This window comes from Aotus nancymaae, unplaced genomic scaffold (genome assembly GCF_030222135.1).
Source record: "Aotus nancymaae isolate 86718 unplaced genomic scaffold, 86718_ANA_hifiasm-v0.15.2.pri h1tg000059l, whole genome shotgun sequence".
NCBI lineage: Eukaryota > Metazoa > Chordata > Mammalia > Primates > Aotidae > Aotus > Aotus nancymaae.
The window spans coordinates 68,036,194-68,055,496 of record NW_026988473.1 but is presented as its reverse complement, the minus strand read 5'-3'; the positions used below and the strand labels follow the sequence as shown (position 1 = coordinate 68,055,496).

At 37.1% G+C, this 19,303-nt stretch overlaps 1 protein-coding gene across 29 annotated transcripts in view; it reads left to right on the top strand.

The window, feature by feature from the left end:
* Positions 1 to 19,303, top strand: part of DLG2 (discs large MAGUK scaffold protein 2) — a 2,157,409-nt gene that overhangs the window by 1,352,701 nt on the left and 785,405 nt on the right. For 2 of the 29 annotated variants that reach the window (XM_064365366.1, XM_064365365.1), the window contains exon 1: positions 4,281 to 4,609. The exons of 25 other annotated variants lie outside the window; for them this stretch is intronic. In XM_064365366.1, the coding sequence (XP_064221436.1) occupies positions 4,505 to 4,609 (105 nt within the window). In that variant the 5' untranslated portion in view covers positions 4,281 to 4,504. Of the gene's footprint in view, positions 1 to 4,278; positions 4,610 to 19,303 lie in introns of those variants that run through there. 2 more of the 29 variants (XM_012469554.3, XM_012469556.3) reach the window with 2 other exon arrangements.

The following is a 19,303-nucleotide window of genomic DNA, read 5'->3' as shown; positions in this document are numbered from 1 at the left end:
CAGAGTTGAAGATGAGCCTGGGCAACAAAGTGAGACCCTGTCTCTCCAAAAAAAAAAAAAAAAAAAAAAACTTAGCCAAGTGTGTGGTCCCAGCTACTCACAGAGCCAGGATTTTGAGTCTTCAGTGAGCCATGATCATAACATTGCAATGTCTGTAAGAGTACATGCGTACATACATATGTACGTGAAGATTTCCTTATTAGCTCCTTCATGTTGTAGGATTGTAGGATGGTCAGGATGTCATCTTCCTCCATCTTGATTTTGATAATTTGTTTCTCCTCATTAGTCTTGCCAGAGTGTTAGAGTGTTATCAATTTTATTGATAACCAACCAGCTTTTGTTTCTATTGATTTTCTTCTATCTTCTGTTCTGATATTTTTTATTTCCTTTCATCAGTATACTTTGGGTTTATAATTTTTTTCTAGTTGCTAAGGATGAAATCTGAGGTCAGTGATTTTATACTACCTTGTTTTCAAATATAAGCGTGCAGTGATATGTATGTTTCCTTAATTACTGCTTTAAGGGAATCCAACAAAACTTGATATAGTTGGTAGTTTATGGTTCATTCAGTTCAAAATAGACTCTCATTTTTAATTTTTTCTTTAACCAATGTGTTATTTAGAATTGTGTCATTTATTTTCTTAATATTTTGAGAGTTTCCAGAGATTGTTCTGTTATCAATTTTCAACTTAATCCTATTATGGCTGGAGATTATATTTCCTATGATGTGGATCTTTTTAAATTTATGAAAATTTGATTTCAAGTTCAAAATATGTTCTATCTTGGTAAATGCTATTCTAGCACTTAAAAATGTTTATATTTTGCTGTTGTTAGTAAAATATTATATAAAGGTTTATTAGTTCAAATTGATGCCTAGTTTTATACAAGTCTTCTCCATCTCTACAGATTTTCTGTCTACTTGTTCTATTATTTAGAGAAAGGTGTGGAGATCTCCAATTATAATTGTGGCTTTCTCTATTTCTACTTGCTGCCTTCATCTCCCCAGCAAACCAATTCTATCTTCTCAATTCAGCAAGTCCACTGGCCATAAATGGATTTCTCCTCTCTGAAGTATGGCCTGGGTGTCAAAGGCTATAAGAATTGGAAATCACAGGGCCCACCTTGTTTGTTTCCTTTCTCTCTGTATTCATTGTTTTTTGTTGTCTAATGTGCATACTTGAAACTCATTCTTTCCTACATTGTGTCTTTTTTTGTTATTTTAGGTGGGAATGCAAATCCAGGCCCTGTTAATCTATTTTTACTGGAAGTACAATTGTCATGAAGTTAAATTTAAACGATTCACCAGCAGAAAGCATTCAATGTATGGAAGTCCCAGCATACAAAAGTACCATTAGGGATTCTGAGGTCTGTGGTCTAAGCTAGAGCATCGTGAGATATTTAGATGTGATAGACTCGTAGCCTAGTGACTGAGTGTTTAACAGAAAAAATGATAGCAATTACTTATCAGGCATTGTGCAAACAGGAAGAAAATACATATGCTCCACTTGTGGGCAGAGACAGTCACACACTGAGTGGCGGTGGAAAAGAAACAGAGGATTGACATAATATTATGTTTATCTTTGTATTCTCTATTTCTAGCACAGTTCTTGGCAACAGTAGAGCTTAATAAATTTTTGTTAAACTAAGTCAAATTGAACTAAGTCAGATATTTGATAAGGTAAATATTTGATGTATGGTGGACCCCCCCTTGAACTTAGTAAGAAGTTTAGAACTTATGAAAGTGAGCAGAAATGTAAAACACTTAAGATTGGCTTAATAAAAAAAAATTAACTAAGTAATATAACCTAAATGATTGAGCCACTTATGGCCGCCAAAAATACATCAATGTGCCTATTTCAAAGAGTGAGGAGTAAACACATAGAATTTATCACTTCAAGAGATTTAAGAAGAATTTCACTGAATTTATGAAAATGAATTATCTGTGAGTTGGTTAAAAGTAATATTGGTTAGCATCAGGAATAGGAAACTATAGTTTTCAATCAAGAATAACCTGGACTTTAGTCTAAATCTGAGTTTGAAGCTGGGTAGTCATTGATTTACAACTTTTTTCTTGGTGTTACTTTTCTTCCAAACCAATAATCATTGAAACCTCTCTGACCTTGTGCCTTAGCTCTATCTTTCCTTTCTCAGAATTTCCCCTGTATCTGTATGACCAAATACTACCCTAACTTCATGCTTTAGTTAAGTGCTAAATCTTCCATGAGGCTGCCCTAATTTCCACCATGCATATATTCTATTCTTTTATAATGGTTTCTAAATAATTTATGCTACCTCTTTTATGGCACTTAAATTTTTTTAAACTTGCCTTTTTGTTATTTGTACTGATTTACCATCCTTTCTATTAGACTCTCCTTAAAGGTAGAGGCAACATCTGATGTATCAATTTGCCCAAAGTACTATCAAAAATTATAGCACATAGGAGATGCTTAATATATTTGTTGGATCAATGAATAAATGAATGAATGCAAGATTCAAAGGGCACTTTTAAAAACATAGTGTTTCCACACACAAAGACTATGAATTATTTACCTTTTTGTCCCCAAAGACTAAAGAGAAGAGGATTTTTAGGAGAGGCTCTTTAAAGGAAAAAATAAAGGATCCTGATGAACAGGAGGTGGAAAAAGCCTCAGAAGACCCAGCAGTTGGGGTCTGGAATAATGATAAACATTTGCTTAACAATTTCGGAGAGGATTAACTGGGATTTTGGAAAATGACTTAAAAGACAACTTTCTATTTTCCTGTCGTTTCCTGAGAAATTCAGAACATTTACTAGTGAAGGAAGATTTTCCGAAAGTGGTGGGCTGGCTGGTCGACAATGCATGGAGAAGAAGCATGTGGCTGGGGCAGATGGGAGACTATAAGGGCAGGAATGAAGGCAGAGGAGGGACTGTGGGTGTGAGCTGAACAGAACACCATGAATGAGAAAAAGAGAAGGTTGGTTGAACTGATATAAAAACAAACTGTCTAATGGCAATAGCCTTATGGTGTACACTCACGAAGTACTAAGGAAAAACAATTTCCCTGCAAATTAGGTAAAATTTACAAATTAGTATAGATTTTGAAAGATCAGTTCTACTTTTCATTCCTTCAGTTCAAAATTGAAGGTAATGAAGGTAAGAGGAAAACTTCCCTGGTGTCAGTCTTTGAGACTTTAGCACTACAAGGTCATTAGAATGAACCAATCCACCATCATCAGGGTACAAATGTAGGAAAAGTAGGTAACCCAAATCATGCTGCTCCTCCAAAAATAATAAAGAGAAAATATTTCATGTATGTTATCACACTGTTTCCTACAATTTGTACCTTGTTTGATCTTCCTTGGATTTTCTAGGTCAATTAAATGCATAATTTATTATGCTGTGAATTTCCCTCCTTTTGCCTCTTACATCTTGAAATTCTTGAGTAAATATCATTATTGTTTGCTGTGAAACCAGTCCTTAGAATACAGATCCCTCTGGAACTTCCAAGTGCTCTGAGCATCACCTTCCAAGATTCCTTACCCCCTAGCTCAGCAATCCTACGGCGATATTAGGGACTGGTGGAGCCTCACCTCCCTGTGTAGGTACTATCCTTGGTGAAGGAAATTGGGAATATGTTCCTAAATTCTTTTCATATTTTATTTCATACTTATATGAGTCTTTTTTGCTGTCAAAGTGCACATGCATATTTCTTTGGAATTAACACATTCCAGCCTACTCTCATTTCCCAAGAACATTTAAAGACACGATTCTCCTTGTATTAGCTATATAAATTTTATCTAGAATAAGGAATAAAAGTGACTTTTCTTCAATACATAGGCAACATAAAGTTCTTCTAATTACTCTTACATTTTAAGATACCTTCTGGCTTGTCTTTAGAGATAATCCTAGATACACAACTTATAGTATCATAAAGGCAGTAATATTCTGTAGGTAAAAAATATACCATATCTAGCTCTTAACTAAACTGAGAGGAGAGTTGGACATATTAAATGATACTGTGAGTATGCATGTATATAGTTGTATTTCTCATACAGCAAAGTGCAGACATCTGTATATGCACATATATGTGTGTATATGACCTACTCCCTTCAATGTTACTACTCTTTTCACAAGCTACTTAAATTCTACCTCCATGACCTGCCACCCAAATCTCCTGGTAGGAATATTTTTTCACATCTCCCTTCTTCCTACTTCTTTCCCCCCACACACTTATGGTTTGTGCCGTTTCACCAGACCCGTGTGAAGACAGGAGAACACTGATGGGATTGCTTTTCACAAGTGTGGGAATGAAGATTCTTCCCAATGAAAACATCTGTCTCTGTTCAAGTCATGCCCAGTTATCCCCCAAAAGAAATGTTCTGATTAACTTTTTTTTTAAGTCTTAAGATAGCAGTTTGTGTAGCAGATCTAATTAAGAAGTTTATGTAACAGATCTGCAGGGTTTTTTTTTTCTTCTTCAACTGGGTTCTATGAGCTCAGTTTGAGTGTTACCAGCTTTCGCTATGCAACGGCCAAGTGCTTCTCGGGCTGAGAATTATCAGCTTTTGTGGGATACAATTGCTTCCTTAAAACAATGTGAACAAGCTATGCAACATGCATTTATTCCGGTAAGGAAAATTTTCTTTCATTTTCCTAGGGATTCTTTTATTTATTTTTCCTTTTTCTCCTGTTATATCTATAGAGAAATGTATGTATTCTGTGCATTTGACAAGCATGGTTATTTTCTCTGTAGTTCTGGTTTAGACTAAATGTATGGTTTTTCTCTGCATGAATTCCTAATTCTTAATATGTCTAAATATTAATCAGGAAGAATAAACAGTGATCCATTCAAACTCATTCCACTGAAGACGGTAGTTTCTAATAGTGGTATGTACTAATGAAATGAAACAATATTGATATTTTGTATATTAATATTTGAAATAAACTGCAATGTTTATTTCCCCATTAGTTCCCCCAGAACTACTTGAATATCTTTTGCAGTTAGGTTTGATATATATATATATATATATATGTCTAGAAGCCAAAATTGCTTTTATTTACTCCAAGTAAAACCCAGCAACAAACTTGTCTTGAAAAGTACAATTGTTTATTTAGTATAGTAGTGATGCAATGTTTAGATCTTTGTAAAAATGCGTGACGGAAGTCATATATAGCTATATAAAGTGAATTAGTGAATCAGTTTCATTGTGTTTTATTATGGAGAAATAATGTTTGTGCTTATAATTTATTTATCCAGAGGAATCAGGCTGACAACATTTGATAGGCTGAGATAAGATAAATAAAACTAGCAAGAAGAATATTAAAATATTTGATCATTTTAATTAGATATACTTTGAAGAACTGAGATCACCAATGAGCTATGAGAGAAGATTCTTAAAAAATAATCTCTGCTAAAAATTATTTGGTACCCTCTCAAGAAAAACATTATTTCTGACATAGAAACTCAAGAGATATGCTTCTTTCAATAGTTGGAATAACTCTTCCTTGAAGTTCACGTTATTTTCAAGTGACTCCAGTTAGATATCATATTTTTCTCTGTAACTTGGAAATCACCTAAATGTCACAAACACCGTGCTTTATTTGAAGCTCTTCTAATTGAACCACTATATTTTACTTGGATCACAGTAAGTTGATCTTGACTAGTGAAGACATAAAGCTTATATAATTTTTGTAGGAAGTCTAAAAAACTAATAGTGGGAACCTCTCTAAATCATATTGTTATAAGGATTCTGCTTTGCACTAGAATCTAGAAAGTGTAGTTTTCTTCTCCTGTCTTTATGAAATTCTCTTCCTTTTTTTAAAATTGTTGTTGTTATCAAAGTGTGATACTCCTTGTGAAGCTCAAGTATTTTCTCTTTCACGGAGACATTCCTGGCCAGGCAGGGTTATCTTCTCCCTTCTCCATACCTTATATGCACCTCTGATTTATCACCTAACATTTTATTGTTAAGTGTTTTCCTCGCAGTCTCTCTGATTATATTGTGACTTTTGGGGTAAATGTGAAAAGGGAAGTAAGTTGGAGAAAGAAACTCGCATTTATTTGTTTGTGTTCTTGTTGTCTTGTCTTGAACTCCTTAAATATAGAAGTGCATCTATTCCCAGCGTCTAGCACAGTGCCTGGCACATAAAGAGTGCTTGCTGAGCATGTTGAGGAATGACTACATCCACCAACGAGGGTCTCCGATTTCCAATTAATGCTTGACAGTTTTCATTAATAGCTTTATCTTTACTGATCTTGTAAAATTATCTCTATTCAAGTCCCTCTGGAGAAAACCCAGAAACGTTGACTGTAGCCTTGTGGTGGTGTAGTGGTAGGGGCAGGGATGTGTTAATACACGAACTAGACCCCTGTGGGTACGGTTAACCTTGGGTTCGATTACCATCATTCACGGGCTACTCTTTCTCTCATTCCAGCGTATGTTTCCAGTTTCCCCTACTTCACACATTCATAAACTAATGCCCAAATTATCCTTCAGGTTTGCTTTATTTTTGACTGCTCTAAATCTTTTTCAGAACATATTGGGAATTTGCCAATATCTCAAGCGTCTTCCAAGTCTTTTTTAAATGTATGATTAAATATAATATGTTTAAACTGACCCTCAATTTATTTCTTTGTCAGCAGAAAAAATACTCTATTCCTTGCTTTTATGCACTTTTTAACCCAATGATATATAGTTCATGTACACACACACTTATAGGTACTTATGACATTTTTACTAATGATACGCTTCATTGTTGACAGTATCTTAATCAATCCTAAAGTATACATGTCCTATCATGCTGAGCCTATTGTATTTAATAAATGATAAATATATGGCTTAAATAACTGCTCCTTTAAGATAAACCTTGTTCTCTTTTAAATCAAAGACTTGAAAATGAACAATGTATATAAAGTGTAGACACATATTGACGTTGTTGATCTTAAGAGAACTGACTTGAAAACGTCATAAGCAAGTAAATGCTCTTCTGTACGTCTACTGTGAGTGTGGGTTCCGAACACATCATTAGAATGCAGAGTCCCCTAAATGGTCTGGATCATCTCACTCACACACAATAAGCTATGGATCACAGCTGGTTTTTCAGTCAGTGTAGTTCTGTGGACTAGCAATAAACCTGACATAAAATGTCAAGTCATGATATAATCTGCCCCAGGGAACCTCCATATAAAATTCATATTTGTGAAAGGAACCTGAAAGCAGCTGATACCTGGATAGTGGTGCCCAAAACAGTCTTCAGAGAAGAGGGTAACCAAACTAGAAGTCCTTCAAAGTTTCAGGATTTGATTTCACGTATTAGATCCTGCCCTAGACTGTTAAGATGGAAATAAAATCTAGAATCTTAAGCAAGTTCGTCTGCTGGATCTAAGAGCCGCAAGTGCAAAACAGCAAGACAGAACTTTTCTTATCTTTCAGCATAAGTGTCTGGCAAGTGTAAGCTCCTAAATATTTATTCAATGCATGAATTATAAAAAGTTCTCATGAAGTATTTAAAATTGGTTCCATCATGGGGGCCTAAAGGCATTCTTCTAGGAAGTCCGTATCTTTGGGTATCAGGCAAATCAAAGGCTTTGCAATTTTATTCAAATGAGTAGATATGCTTGTAAAAACAGTCTCATAATTAGTAGTTCTTTTCATAGAGACTGGCCTGTGTTTTTATTCACTTGCTAATCCAGTCAGTTCACTTGTGTTTTCTGGAGCCCCTACCATGAGCCAGGTACTATTCTAGACAGGATAAGCACCCAAAAGTACACTTAAAACTTCTTTGTGACACCATCACTTTGTAAGACAGATAGTGTTACCCCTTGACCAAATGGTGTCCTACTAGCTCTTGCTGCAATGTACAAACTTGGTTTTCCTTATACTGCTAGTAATCGTATCTGAATTTGATAAAAACATTCACCCTGGAATCAGTGGATCCTAAATACAATTTTTATGCCCATCTTGCTGCTAGACTTGGGGCGTCATTCAATCAAAAAGCAGTTGCAATATTATTCATTCATTCATTCATCTCAGAAAAACTTATCCTGACTCTAATGTGAAGGTTATGCAGCTTATTAAGCATTGAGAGAGATATAAACATGTATAAATCAGGAGAACTCCTGATTGGAATTCTGCCTCCAGGAATTTTCAAATGGATTTGCAAATCACTGTAATACCATACGCAAAGTGTAGAGTACCCTAAGTATCTGTGAATTACCACAAGAATTTAGAGAAGGGGCAAGCTTCATGGAAAGATATCTAAGTTAGGTTAGAAGGTTAAACAGAATTTTGACATTCAGTAATGATGGAAGAAGAGGACATTCCAAATGGAGGGAACAGAAAAGGTACTTGTTAATTGTGTAAACACAGTCCATTTTTCCATGCGTTCATCCAGTCAACTAATGCTTATTAAATACCTTTTATGTGTCAGAAATTGTGATATGCCTGAAACATCTGATAATAAATAGAACATGGAGCATTTACATTCTAGTCATGGGGACAGACATTAAATAAACAGTTGCACATATATCTCTATTACACACTTGAATACTGTCCTATGAAAGTTGTTTATAGTGTTTCTTAGAATTGCAATTCTATATTGCACATATACATACAGAGATACATATCAATTATCAGAAAGTATAGCAACAATAGATATTTTTCACAGTCATTACAAACAAAACAAAAGAAATAAAACATTCTCCCAAGTATGCTGTAGTCTTAAAATACAGTTCATTTATCCAGCAAACAATTAACACATCCTGTTTGTCACACCCTGGGCTAGGTACTGACAGTTTAAAAAGTAATAGTTAAGGCTAGGCACAGTGGCTCAGGCCTGTAATCCCAGCACTTTGGGAGGCTGAGGCAAGCAGACCACAAGGTCAGGAGTTCAAGACCATCTTGGTCAATATGGTGAAACCCTGTCTCTACTAATAATACAAAAACTAGCTGGGCATGGTGGCATGCACCTGTAGTCCCAGATACTCAGGAGACTGAGGTAGAAGAATCGCTTGAACCCGGGAGGTGAAGATTGCAGTGAGCCAAGATCACGCTACTGTACTCCAGCCTGGGCGACAGAGGGAATCGTCTAAAAAAAAAAAAAAAAAAAGATAAAAAAAGGAAAAAGTTAAGATTTACTGAGCACCCACTTTACGCCGTGCACTGTTCCAAGCATTTTACATGTATTATCTCACTGAATTCTGTCAACAACATCTGATGTAGGTACTACCATCTCCATTTTACAAAGCTTAAAAAAGAGATAAAATAGCTTTCCTACAGTCACATAGTTAATAAATGGAATGACTGGCACTTGAACTCAATGATCCGACCTCAGAGCCCATTTTCTTAACCATCTCACTAGAGTAAGAAGAAAACACTGAAACTGAGATAGCTGCTTCGCAGTATGATGAAGAGCAGCAATGAAAAGATATATATACACAAACCATGGTAAATGCAACAAGGAAAGAGCGATCCATCTGCTTGGAATGGAAAGGAAAGATAAGGAAGGCTGGAAAAAGGAGAAAAGTCTCGAGTCAGTTTTAAAATAGGGGTTTACAAGATGAGGGAGGTGAGAGGTTAAAACAGCTGGAACAAAGGCAGTAAGGCATGAAAGAGCACTATGACATGAGGATATGTTGCTAACTTTCTCCAACTTGTGATCTAACACTTTGAGCATTAGAGAAGAAGCAAGGTCAGAACAACCAGGATGAGAGCTGGGACATATTTAAGGTCAGGAATTGTACAGGTAAATCATAATGACTACACTAAATAATTCAGGCCCTCTAAAAAGGACCTGGAGCCTCAGAAGACAATCTGAGGTTAAGAAAGAGATGGTTTTCAGAAACCTGGCTTCATTATCCCTGCTACATGCAGCCTGACCTACAGGTTGACAACGGTGCCTAGAACTGAGGGTATATACATGGAGAAGCAGAGAACATTTGTACACAGATGTAAAAGACTGAAGCAAATGTAGAAAAGGAAAAGGAGATGAGAAATGATGTGGTCTCAAAGAAAGACACTGAGAGAAAGGCTGAAAAGGACTAAGAGAGGCTGGACTGTGACTTTTTGGGTCTCCCAAACTCCCAGTTCTTAGTTCCAGTCTATCAGGCAGCCTTCCCTGCTGTGCTTCCTGCTCTTTTAGCCTGACAATAAGTTCTGTATTTTGCTTAAGCCAAAGCCAGTAGCTTTCTATTCCCACAACCACAGAACTTTAAGATAGGGGCCAGTTAGTGACTAGTGATATAGGGATAGGATACAGCACCACAAGAAGAAGCAGGACAGAGTTGAAAAGAAGCTAAACAGATCAGCTGAGGACACTGGTCTTCAAACTGAGGTCTTATCCTTCAGGACTTAACTCTCATCCCCTTTCACAAGCCTTCCCTTACACCTAGTCGCCAGAGGGCATGCTTTCTCCCTCTTGCTTCAACCATGATTAACACCCCGTGAGAAAAAAATAAGAGTAGGGAAACTTGTTACCAACTACTTTAATCTATATTTTTGTATGCAATCATTACAGTGCCAATATAAAATGACCCACTGCTGTTATCTACATTTTAGAGGATCAGGGGGCTTAAGTACCTTGTTTAAAATCATGTGGCCAGTAAGACCGGGGGAGAACTTAGGCCTTCTAACCACAATCCCACCTGCCTTTCTTCATGCCTATCATGGGACTTTGTCCCTATTTTTCTCATGCATTTTTTTCTGCTTTGTAGTGTAAGCATTTGGAAGTTTTCTTTTATTTCCACATTACACTATGAATTCCTTGCAGGATAAGACTATATGCTTCTCCTCTTCCTTCTTTCTGCAGTGCCAAGTATAGTGTCTTAAATAGTATGTTTGCTAAGTAAATCTGTATAGATGGAATGATGAGTACTTAGGAAGAGAGAACGTAAGCAACAATGAAATGTTAATGAGGAAATGATCCTTCTTGTCTGAAATACATTTTTAAATTCTGCCTTCTGAGCTCCAGCATCACTTCCACCATTCCTGCCTCGCTGATCCCTGGATGTGTAGTTTGAACCATCACATGTTGAGGTCAGTTCTAAATAGAATTTGTTCAGTGATGACTTTCAGTCCCAGTTCATGGTGTTCCAAGTGTGTTTTCTCCTTTCTGGATTCTAAATATTACTTGACTCATCATCCTCAATCATGTTGGATTCATTTCTCTATTTCATTCCTCTTAACCTCGCTTTGCATTTCTGTTTAGTAATACCCCAATTTTTAGTCCATTTCCTTCTGAAGAATGTGAACGAGGCTATTAATGGAATTTCTATTAGTATAGGAATCAAGATGACACTTAATCTATGGAGATGTTCAATTTAAGGCGGAGCGGGGAACTACACCACAAGCGACCTGGATAATTACAACAGCTTGGGACCGCAAGAACATTTGCAGATTGCTGTAAAGTGGAATGAAATTGTCACTTTTGGTTTTTAACAAAAAAGCAAGAGCCTGCTATCTTTATATTTTCCTGACTTGTGAAGTTTGCATTTTCTTTGACTACCGGTCTTGTGATGCCTGTGCAGACGTATCTGGAGGCCACGAAAAAGTAACCCCAGGTGCGGGATGCCTTCTTTGTAGTCCAGTATTGCTCAATAGAAAATGTTTTGATGACTCATTAAAATGGAGTATTAGCACTGATACGTGTTATTGTACAACAGAGTGAAGCTCACGTTCTGCCACTTCCACTTTCCATACACATCCCAGAAATTGCAAAAGTAGAATCCCAAGCTTATTTGTTACAGAACAGAAAAACAGACTGTTGTTCAGAGTTAATAATGGCAGTCTTCTTCCATGTAGCCAATGAAAATTTTAAAATGTATACACATTAAAACCTGAAAACCTTTAATGAGTTACTATTAGATATGTTATACTTTTTGAAGCTTCATTTGGATATTTTTATGTAGCAAGAAGATGCTTAAGAACAATTGGATTTCTCATTTTCATCATGTAGAGATGAAAAAAATTATACCAATGGTTTTACTCTTGCTGCTGCTGCTGCTAAGACTACCTCGATTACTACCTATCTTCTCATATTAATTTATCTTGTTACAGTTTTCAAAGTAGTATAAACTAGATTACTTCTCCTTACAACTTTCGCAATTAGGCAAGACAAGTCTTATTATCGTTGTAGTATTTATATGAAAATTAAAGTTTAGAATGTCGAAATGGCCAGGATCAGAAATGGTTAAAAAGTAAAACATAATGTAACAGGACTAGAATCTTAGTTCAGTTTTCATTCTTAGTCAGAGTTTCAGGTACTTGAAGGAACCTTGTTCCACTATTTGCTATCGTGGGTAAATTACTCAAATTCTCTGAGCTTCAGTTTCATCCAATGTAAAATTAGATGATATATAATTTTTAGTGTTGTTTGAAGTTTAATGAGATAATGTGAATTAATCTCTTAACACAATAATGTGCCCAGGAAAGGTTGTCATTATTGTTGCTGCAAGTTTTCAAATGTTATCCCAAATATATACGTTTAAAAGTTGCATAATGGCTTCATATATGACCACATTTGCTTCTTGAAGAACCACATGATACTGACTAAATAATAATTTTTAACATCTATACATGAATAGAAAGTTTCAGGGATTAAATTAATCAGCTAAGATCATTGTAGAAGTGAGGAGAAAGGTCTTAAATACCAGTCAGATAATCCAAGTTCTAAACTCTTTTATTACTATTTTTATGATATTCAAAATTAGGCTAGTATTAAAATCTGGAATCATACAATTCTCGTTATAGTGGTATATAACCTTAGAAATGATTTGGAGAGTTAAATGACTCGACTAAGTTCTACAGGGCCACAGCCAGTCCTAGGAGCCTCATCTGCTAAATCCAAGTGCAGGACTAGAAGGTGCTCATCGTATAACATGAAGCATAAGATACAAATGTTCTTATCCAGTAAGAGTGGGCGAGGAGGAGTCATGAGATGGTTGCAAATATATTCATAAGGAAGTTATCATCTTCTTTCCAGTTGGTTAGAAAAAACCTCTATAAAACAAGTGAAGGTTCCAGAGTACCTAAGATTGCAATTCCAATGGAAAAAGGAGTCTGAGATCACAGAAGAGAGACAGCCCCAGCTTGGGAATCATCATTCACTCTCCAACTTGTGACAGAGTCCCCACGTATCAGAAATCAACCTGCTCCCTGCCCACCTTCTCTTTCTTTCATTCTTTTCTCTTGCTATTTCCCTCTCCCCGCTCTAGCCCACAGCAAAAAAGAATATTCCTCCTTCTTTATGTTAAACACCCAGTTGTAGCATTATGCCAGGCCTAGTAGGAGGTAAACTGAACAAGCAGTATCCTTGCTTTATAGAATAATTGAAAGTAAGAAAGCCACCGGAAAACTGAGAAAGCACGAGTCACATAGACACTGCCACTGTGGGAAGCTGGAACAGCTGTGGGGCTAGGAACTGGTTGGCATTTTAGATCCAGAGATTTGTAGGCTCTTGGCTTGTAAAACAAAGACTTCATTGCCTGGTTGATAACAATATACAAACACATCTGCAGAATATATTCTTTGGCATCGGCAAATGCCAGCAGTATTTAGGGAACCTCTATTTTTCTAGTCCCCATTCACTTCTCTTTTTTTCTCTATTATTTTTCTCTATGTTTTTCCTCATTGGAAATGATTCTAAATTGAACATTAATTTTGAAGAAAAATGGGTTGAGGGGAGATTCTTAGACTTAGAGATGTTATCAGAATTTAAGGGAAAATGAAACTAAAATATTCTCTATCCTGTTCTTCTCATAATGTGCGCCCAAACACCATTGTTTAGAAACAAGTCTTGAACATCTTCCAGACCCACCATAAACATGATCACATTACTGATTACTAGTGGATAACAGTAAACTAACTCATACTTCATCTGTCTCTCTCCCTAACATTTCCTCTCACACAAAAGAACCATTCTAGATATAAAATATTTTGAGACTTTCTCTATAGCTCCACCTGTTATATTTCAAACCTTATTGGATGATCTAGTATCAAATTATGGTTAGGGGAAAAATGAGAGCAGAGGGATTCTTTTCTGGAGTTACAGATTATATAAAATGAAAGGCAAGGATGGAAGAAAGAGCTTGGTAATAATTCTCAGCATTACTTCAAATCTTTTTCACTCTTTATATAGAAGAGAACTCCTTGCTGCTGATTACATGCTTCTTAGACCAGAAAACTAACCTGTTTACAAGAAAAACAAAATATGAACTATAAACATAGAGCAGGAGGACCATGTATAGACTTTTGAGGTGTCTTGTCTAAGGCATACAGGACCTTATCCTTCAGCCAAGTAATTAGAAACCAGTTTATATCATTATTCTCTGTTGAATTTAACTTTTGTCTTTTGTTTCCGCATGCTTTTTCTTAATGTCCTGTCTTCTAGATTTCTATGTCTGAGTGGTAAAAACAGAGATCACTTCCCAGAAGGAAGGGTCACACAGCATCCTTGCTTGCTTTACGGCATTTCCTAGCAGGATGAACTTGACAAGAAGTAAAATCGGATCCTTGATGAGAAACGGACTCTTCGAGGCCATTTCACTCTCTATTCTTTAAAAATAAAAATAAATGGGGAGACTCAGTAAATTGCCGAATTACTGAACTTACTGGGTCTAAAACTAATATCTCCTGACTCCTTAGTTCTGCCATGTTTATACTAGGAGCATAATTCCTTGGCTGCAGTGTGGTTATTTCCAGGAAAATAGAGTGCCTGATTTTTTTTGTAGCCATGCAGGAACCACCTGGGTTGTCAGACTGATTCCATTATAAATGATTCAAAACATTATGTTTCTATTAAAAATAGGAATAATACGCAGCCATAAAAAGGAATGAATTAACACCATTTTCAGTGAGCTGGATGAGACTGGAGATTATTATTTTAAGTGAAGTTACTCAGGAATGGAAAACCAAACATCGTACGTTCTCACTGATTGTAGGAGCTAAGACATAAGAATGATGCAGTGGACTTTGGGGACTTGGGGAGAAGAGTGGGAGGGGGGCAGAAGACTACAAATAGGGTGCAGTGTGTACTGCTCAGGTGATGGGTGCACCAGGATCTCACAAATCACCACTAAAGAACTTACTCATGTGACCAAACACCACCTGTACCCCAATGACTTGTGAAAAAAAGATGATTATGGAGTAAATGATGAAAATTGCGTTCATTTTTAATATAGGACATGAAGCTTCGAATAAATGTCTAGTTTTGGGTAAGTCTTTGGGGATATATTTTCACATTTTATCTGGAAAGTTTGAGAAATGCTGTAGATGCCATTTTGCTTTTTCATGATTTTGGGTTTTTTTTGAGACAGAGTCTTGCTGTGTTGCCCAGGCTGAAGTGCAGTGGTGCCATCTTGGCTCCCTGCAACGTCCGCCTCCCGGGTTCAAGCAATTCTCCTGCCTCAGCCTCCTGAGTAGCTGAAACTACAGGCTCATACCACTATGCCTGGCTAATTTTTTGTATTTTTTTAAAGTAGAGATGCGATTTCATTGTGTTTTGAGTTGTTAGTTTATTCCCCAAATCCCATGCTTCCTCCCACCTGTCTAACTTCTCCTGAAATGTACAGTGGAATAATAAGTTAGAGCAAGTAACACTGCCAGCAGCTACCATCTTTGTTCCACACAGGGTAGTGGTAAGACCAGAATACGGATTTTGAGTCAAGAGGAGTGAACTTTGGCTCCATCTGGTTATTAGTCTAGGGATCTTGCGTAAGTTGTGTTACAGGTCCATGCCTCACTTCCCTTATCTACAGGATAAACATAATTGGAATATGTACTTCATAGGGTTGCAGTAAGGACTAGGGAAGAGTGGGTACAAAGTACCAGTGTATAATTAGCACAGAGGAGTCTTTCTGCTTATAATTTTCCTTCATTTGCATGTTCTGCAGTGAATAGCATGGTCTGGAGTGCATGATAGGCTCCAGATGCTCACACACAGACCATAAGGTAGTGTGGTACAAGAGCTTGTCACCAGAGGGCAGCATGCTGATACCCCTTACTACCCATTTTATCTAATTCTGTTACCTCAAGAGTTTCTCATGACTTGTAACTCCTGTTGCTGTGACTCTAGTCCAACAGGTCTAAAAATCAATTAACAATCACCATCCGAGTGCTTGAGTGTGTGTTGTATGCCCAGCACTATTAGGAGTGTAGGTGGAGTGGCTGGTGAAGAAATAGAGATGAGAACACTGACCTCAAAATGATTACGGTTTCTGCAAGGTGATACGAATACCACACCTGAACCAATTAGCTATCAACATATATAAAAATAGAAACATTCATTAAGAATGTCAGGGCTTAGTGGTTTCACATAACTTATTTAATTTTTAAAATACAGTGTGAACTGAACTAATACAAATTATGAGTGTTTAAAATTTAGGGAGTAGGATGTACAGATTGAGTCCTGGAGTGATGGTGGGGAAAGTTTCATGGAGCAACTGGAACTTTAGCTTGTCCTTGCAGGATGGACAGAATTTGGTTAGAGAGATAAGATTGAGGACCGCAACTGATTTAGGATGTGGGAAAAGGAAGAAATGTAAATGAAGACGTTGTGGTAGGCATGAGCAAGGTTTGTGCTTGGAGTAGTAATGGTGGTTGCCTGGTGGAAGGAAAATAGAGAAGGAGGATGGAAACTAAATTGCAGTAATTTAGTGATCCCCCATTGTGTAAAAAACCATGACCCATGTACTACAGAAGAAATAAGCCCCACCTTAACCTAAAGAACCAGGTTATTGACAGCTTGCTCCGGATTCTGGTACCTAAATCTGGATAATACAACTGTACTGCTAAGATTATAGCTCTTTGGTAGCTTAGCAACAAGCAGCAGATGATATCCACATGGATCCTTCCAGGAATAGCACCACATGGAGTGAATCAGTGAATTAAGTAGGTATGGTTATTATGGCATGGGGCACACTGACTAAACCACATTTGAGATTTCAGCTAATGACTCCATTTTTTTGTGGGATCTTCAGAAATCATTTGCATAAATAAAGCAGTTAGATTTGTAAAAGCTTGGTGTGAATCAGTGGGATTTGAGGCATTATCGCCTAATGGTGAAAAGCAAAGGGCTTAGAGTCAGAATACCTGGATTTGAATCTCAGTTTTGCTTCCTTCTAGTCCTCTGACATTTTGAGAAATTCAGAGAATCACTCTGTGCCTCTGATTACTTATCTGTAGACGAGGGAAAATTCCACCAATTCTTCCCAGGTTCTGTAAGGAGTAAACAATAAAACACAAGGAAAAAACTTATCATATTTGCTTGGCACACAGTAGGTGGTTGGTTAATCAGTGTTAGTTCCCTTCCCTCTCCCTATAGAAATTAAATGATTAAATATGTGTGATGCACTTTATATAGCATGACATTGGTGGTTGATATAATTGCCAATTTGAGTTTCAGTGTTGATCTGTAGATCTAGTTTTAGTGAGTAATTTATTTTAGCCTTTTATACTAAGTGTAAGCAGGTATGTGGTGAGTGTGCAGGATGGAGATCTGAAGAATCTTCATACTAACAGTTCAAGCAATCTCCATTTCTTGATACAAATAGCATTGATTCTAGAAAAAAAACTTGTAAAGTGAAGAAAACTGTCTTTGGTTCCCTGGTCTCTACTTTCTGTGCTTCATTCTCCAGCCTGCCCCATCTTTTCTGCACTAGGGAAAAAGGGAAGACCAACTCAGCCTAACTGAGGTCTTTAGGATATTCATAGGATATTCATAGGATATTCACTTATTTTCTGCAAAATGTTTTACTACTTTGTATTTCAAAGAAGGATCAAACAGAGATGGTAACACTCCAGTCCAAGGAGACAAAATACTAACGGGGAGTTTTCAAGGACAAGTAAGACAAAATTTGTTGACTAAAACAGGCTTCTGGGTACTTACCAAATCTTCATAGGGTGCAGAAGCAAATGTATTGCAGTGGTTAGGATTTACCCACTTTGGAGCCAGGCTACCATGTCTGACTGTTGGTCCTGCTATTACCAGCTGGGCAAGTTACTTCATTTTAGTTTTCTTATCTAGTTTTCTTATCTGAAAGTGAGGATAATATTATTTTTATTATTAAGAGTTCAGGCAAGCAGAGTCAAATTGAATTCTAGACAAAACATGAATCTTCCATCCTGTTATCTTGTTTTCTGAGCTAGGCTGGTAGTAAGCTAGGCAGGTAACCATCCAGGCATTTTATTACATGCTAAGGAAAGAGACCACAGTCTTAGCTTCCTCCAAAGTTGCTTCCTTAGACATCCTGTCATAGTCTGCAGGATGAACTAGCCAAGCCCTCAGGTATTCACATAGTTTATTCACCACTGTTCTTGCCTCAATAAGACCAGTGGTCTTATGTCTCTGTAGAGTAGGGACAAAGCAGGTGACAGGCCAGAGCCACTGGATCAAATTAGTGATGACTTGGAGCTGGGCTGGATTGAACTGCACCCACCTCGTTGTCTTGTAGAGAGGGAACATAAAAAGGAGAAGAAAATCCAGGAAAGCAAAAAATAATCTCAGTAATAAGTATAATTATCTAATAACCATTTTTTTCTTTTTTTGAGACAGAGTCTCCCCAAGCTGGAGTGCAGTGGCACTATCTCATATCACTGCCACCTCCGCCTCTGGGGATTCCAGCAATTCTCCTGCCCCAGCCTCCCAAGTAGCTGGGATTCAGGCATCCACCACCACCCCTAGCTAATTTTTGTATCTTTAGTAGAGACAGGGTTTCACCATGTTGGCCAGGCTGATCTCAAACTCCTGACCTCAAGTGATCTTCACAGCTTGGCCTTCCAAAGCACTGGGATTACAGGTATGATCCACCATGCCTGGCCTACACGTGCATTCTTTATTCAGCTAAATTCTTGAGAAATAGTTTAACTGGAAAATAGTACTGTCCCATTTTTTACATGGGGGGTTGCAAGACATTAAGGGACCCAGGAACCTCTGATAATTGGGGAATTGAATCTGAGTCAGAATGGTGAGAAATTTCTCTTTTGACTGTCAAAAAGAAACTAGCAACTTTTCAGGCAGAAAATAATTGAATTTTCAGTCTGGTCACCTGGAAAAACTCAGGCAAAGAAATTAGATGTTAGAGTTACCATTATGGACTCCAGGGTTAGAAAGACATGGGTTTAAAAACTGCTGTGGCACCTCTTAGATTCGTGACCTTAGGCAAATGACTTGGTCAGTTGGGATCTTCTTTTCTTCATTTCTTCTCTCCTTCATTTCTTTCCTTCTTTCCTTCTTTCTTTTAATGGGAACAATAACGTTTTCCTTAGAACACTGTAAAAATTAAATGCATTCATATATCTTAAAGTACTCTTCACATTCCTGCAACGAAA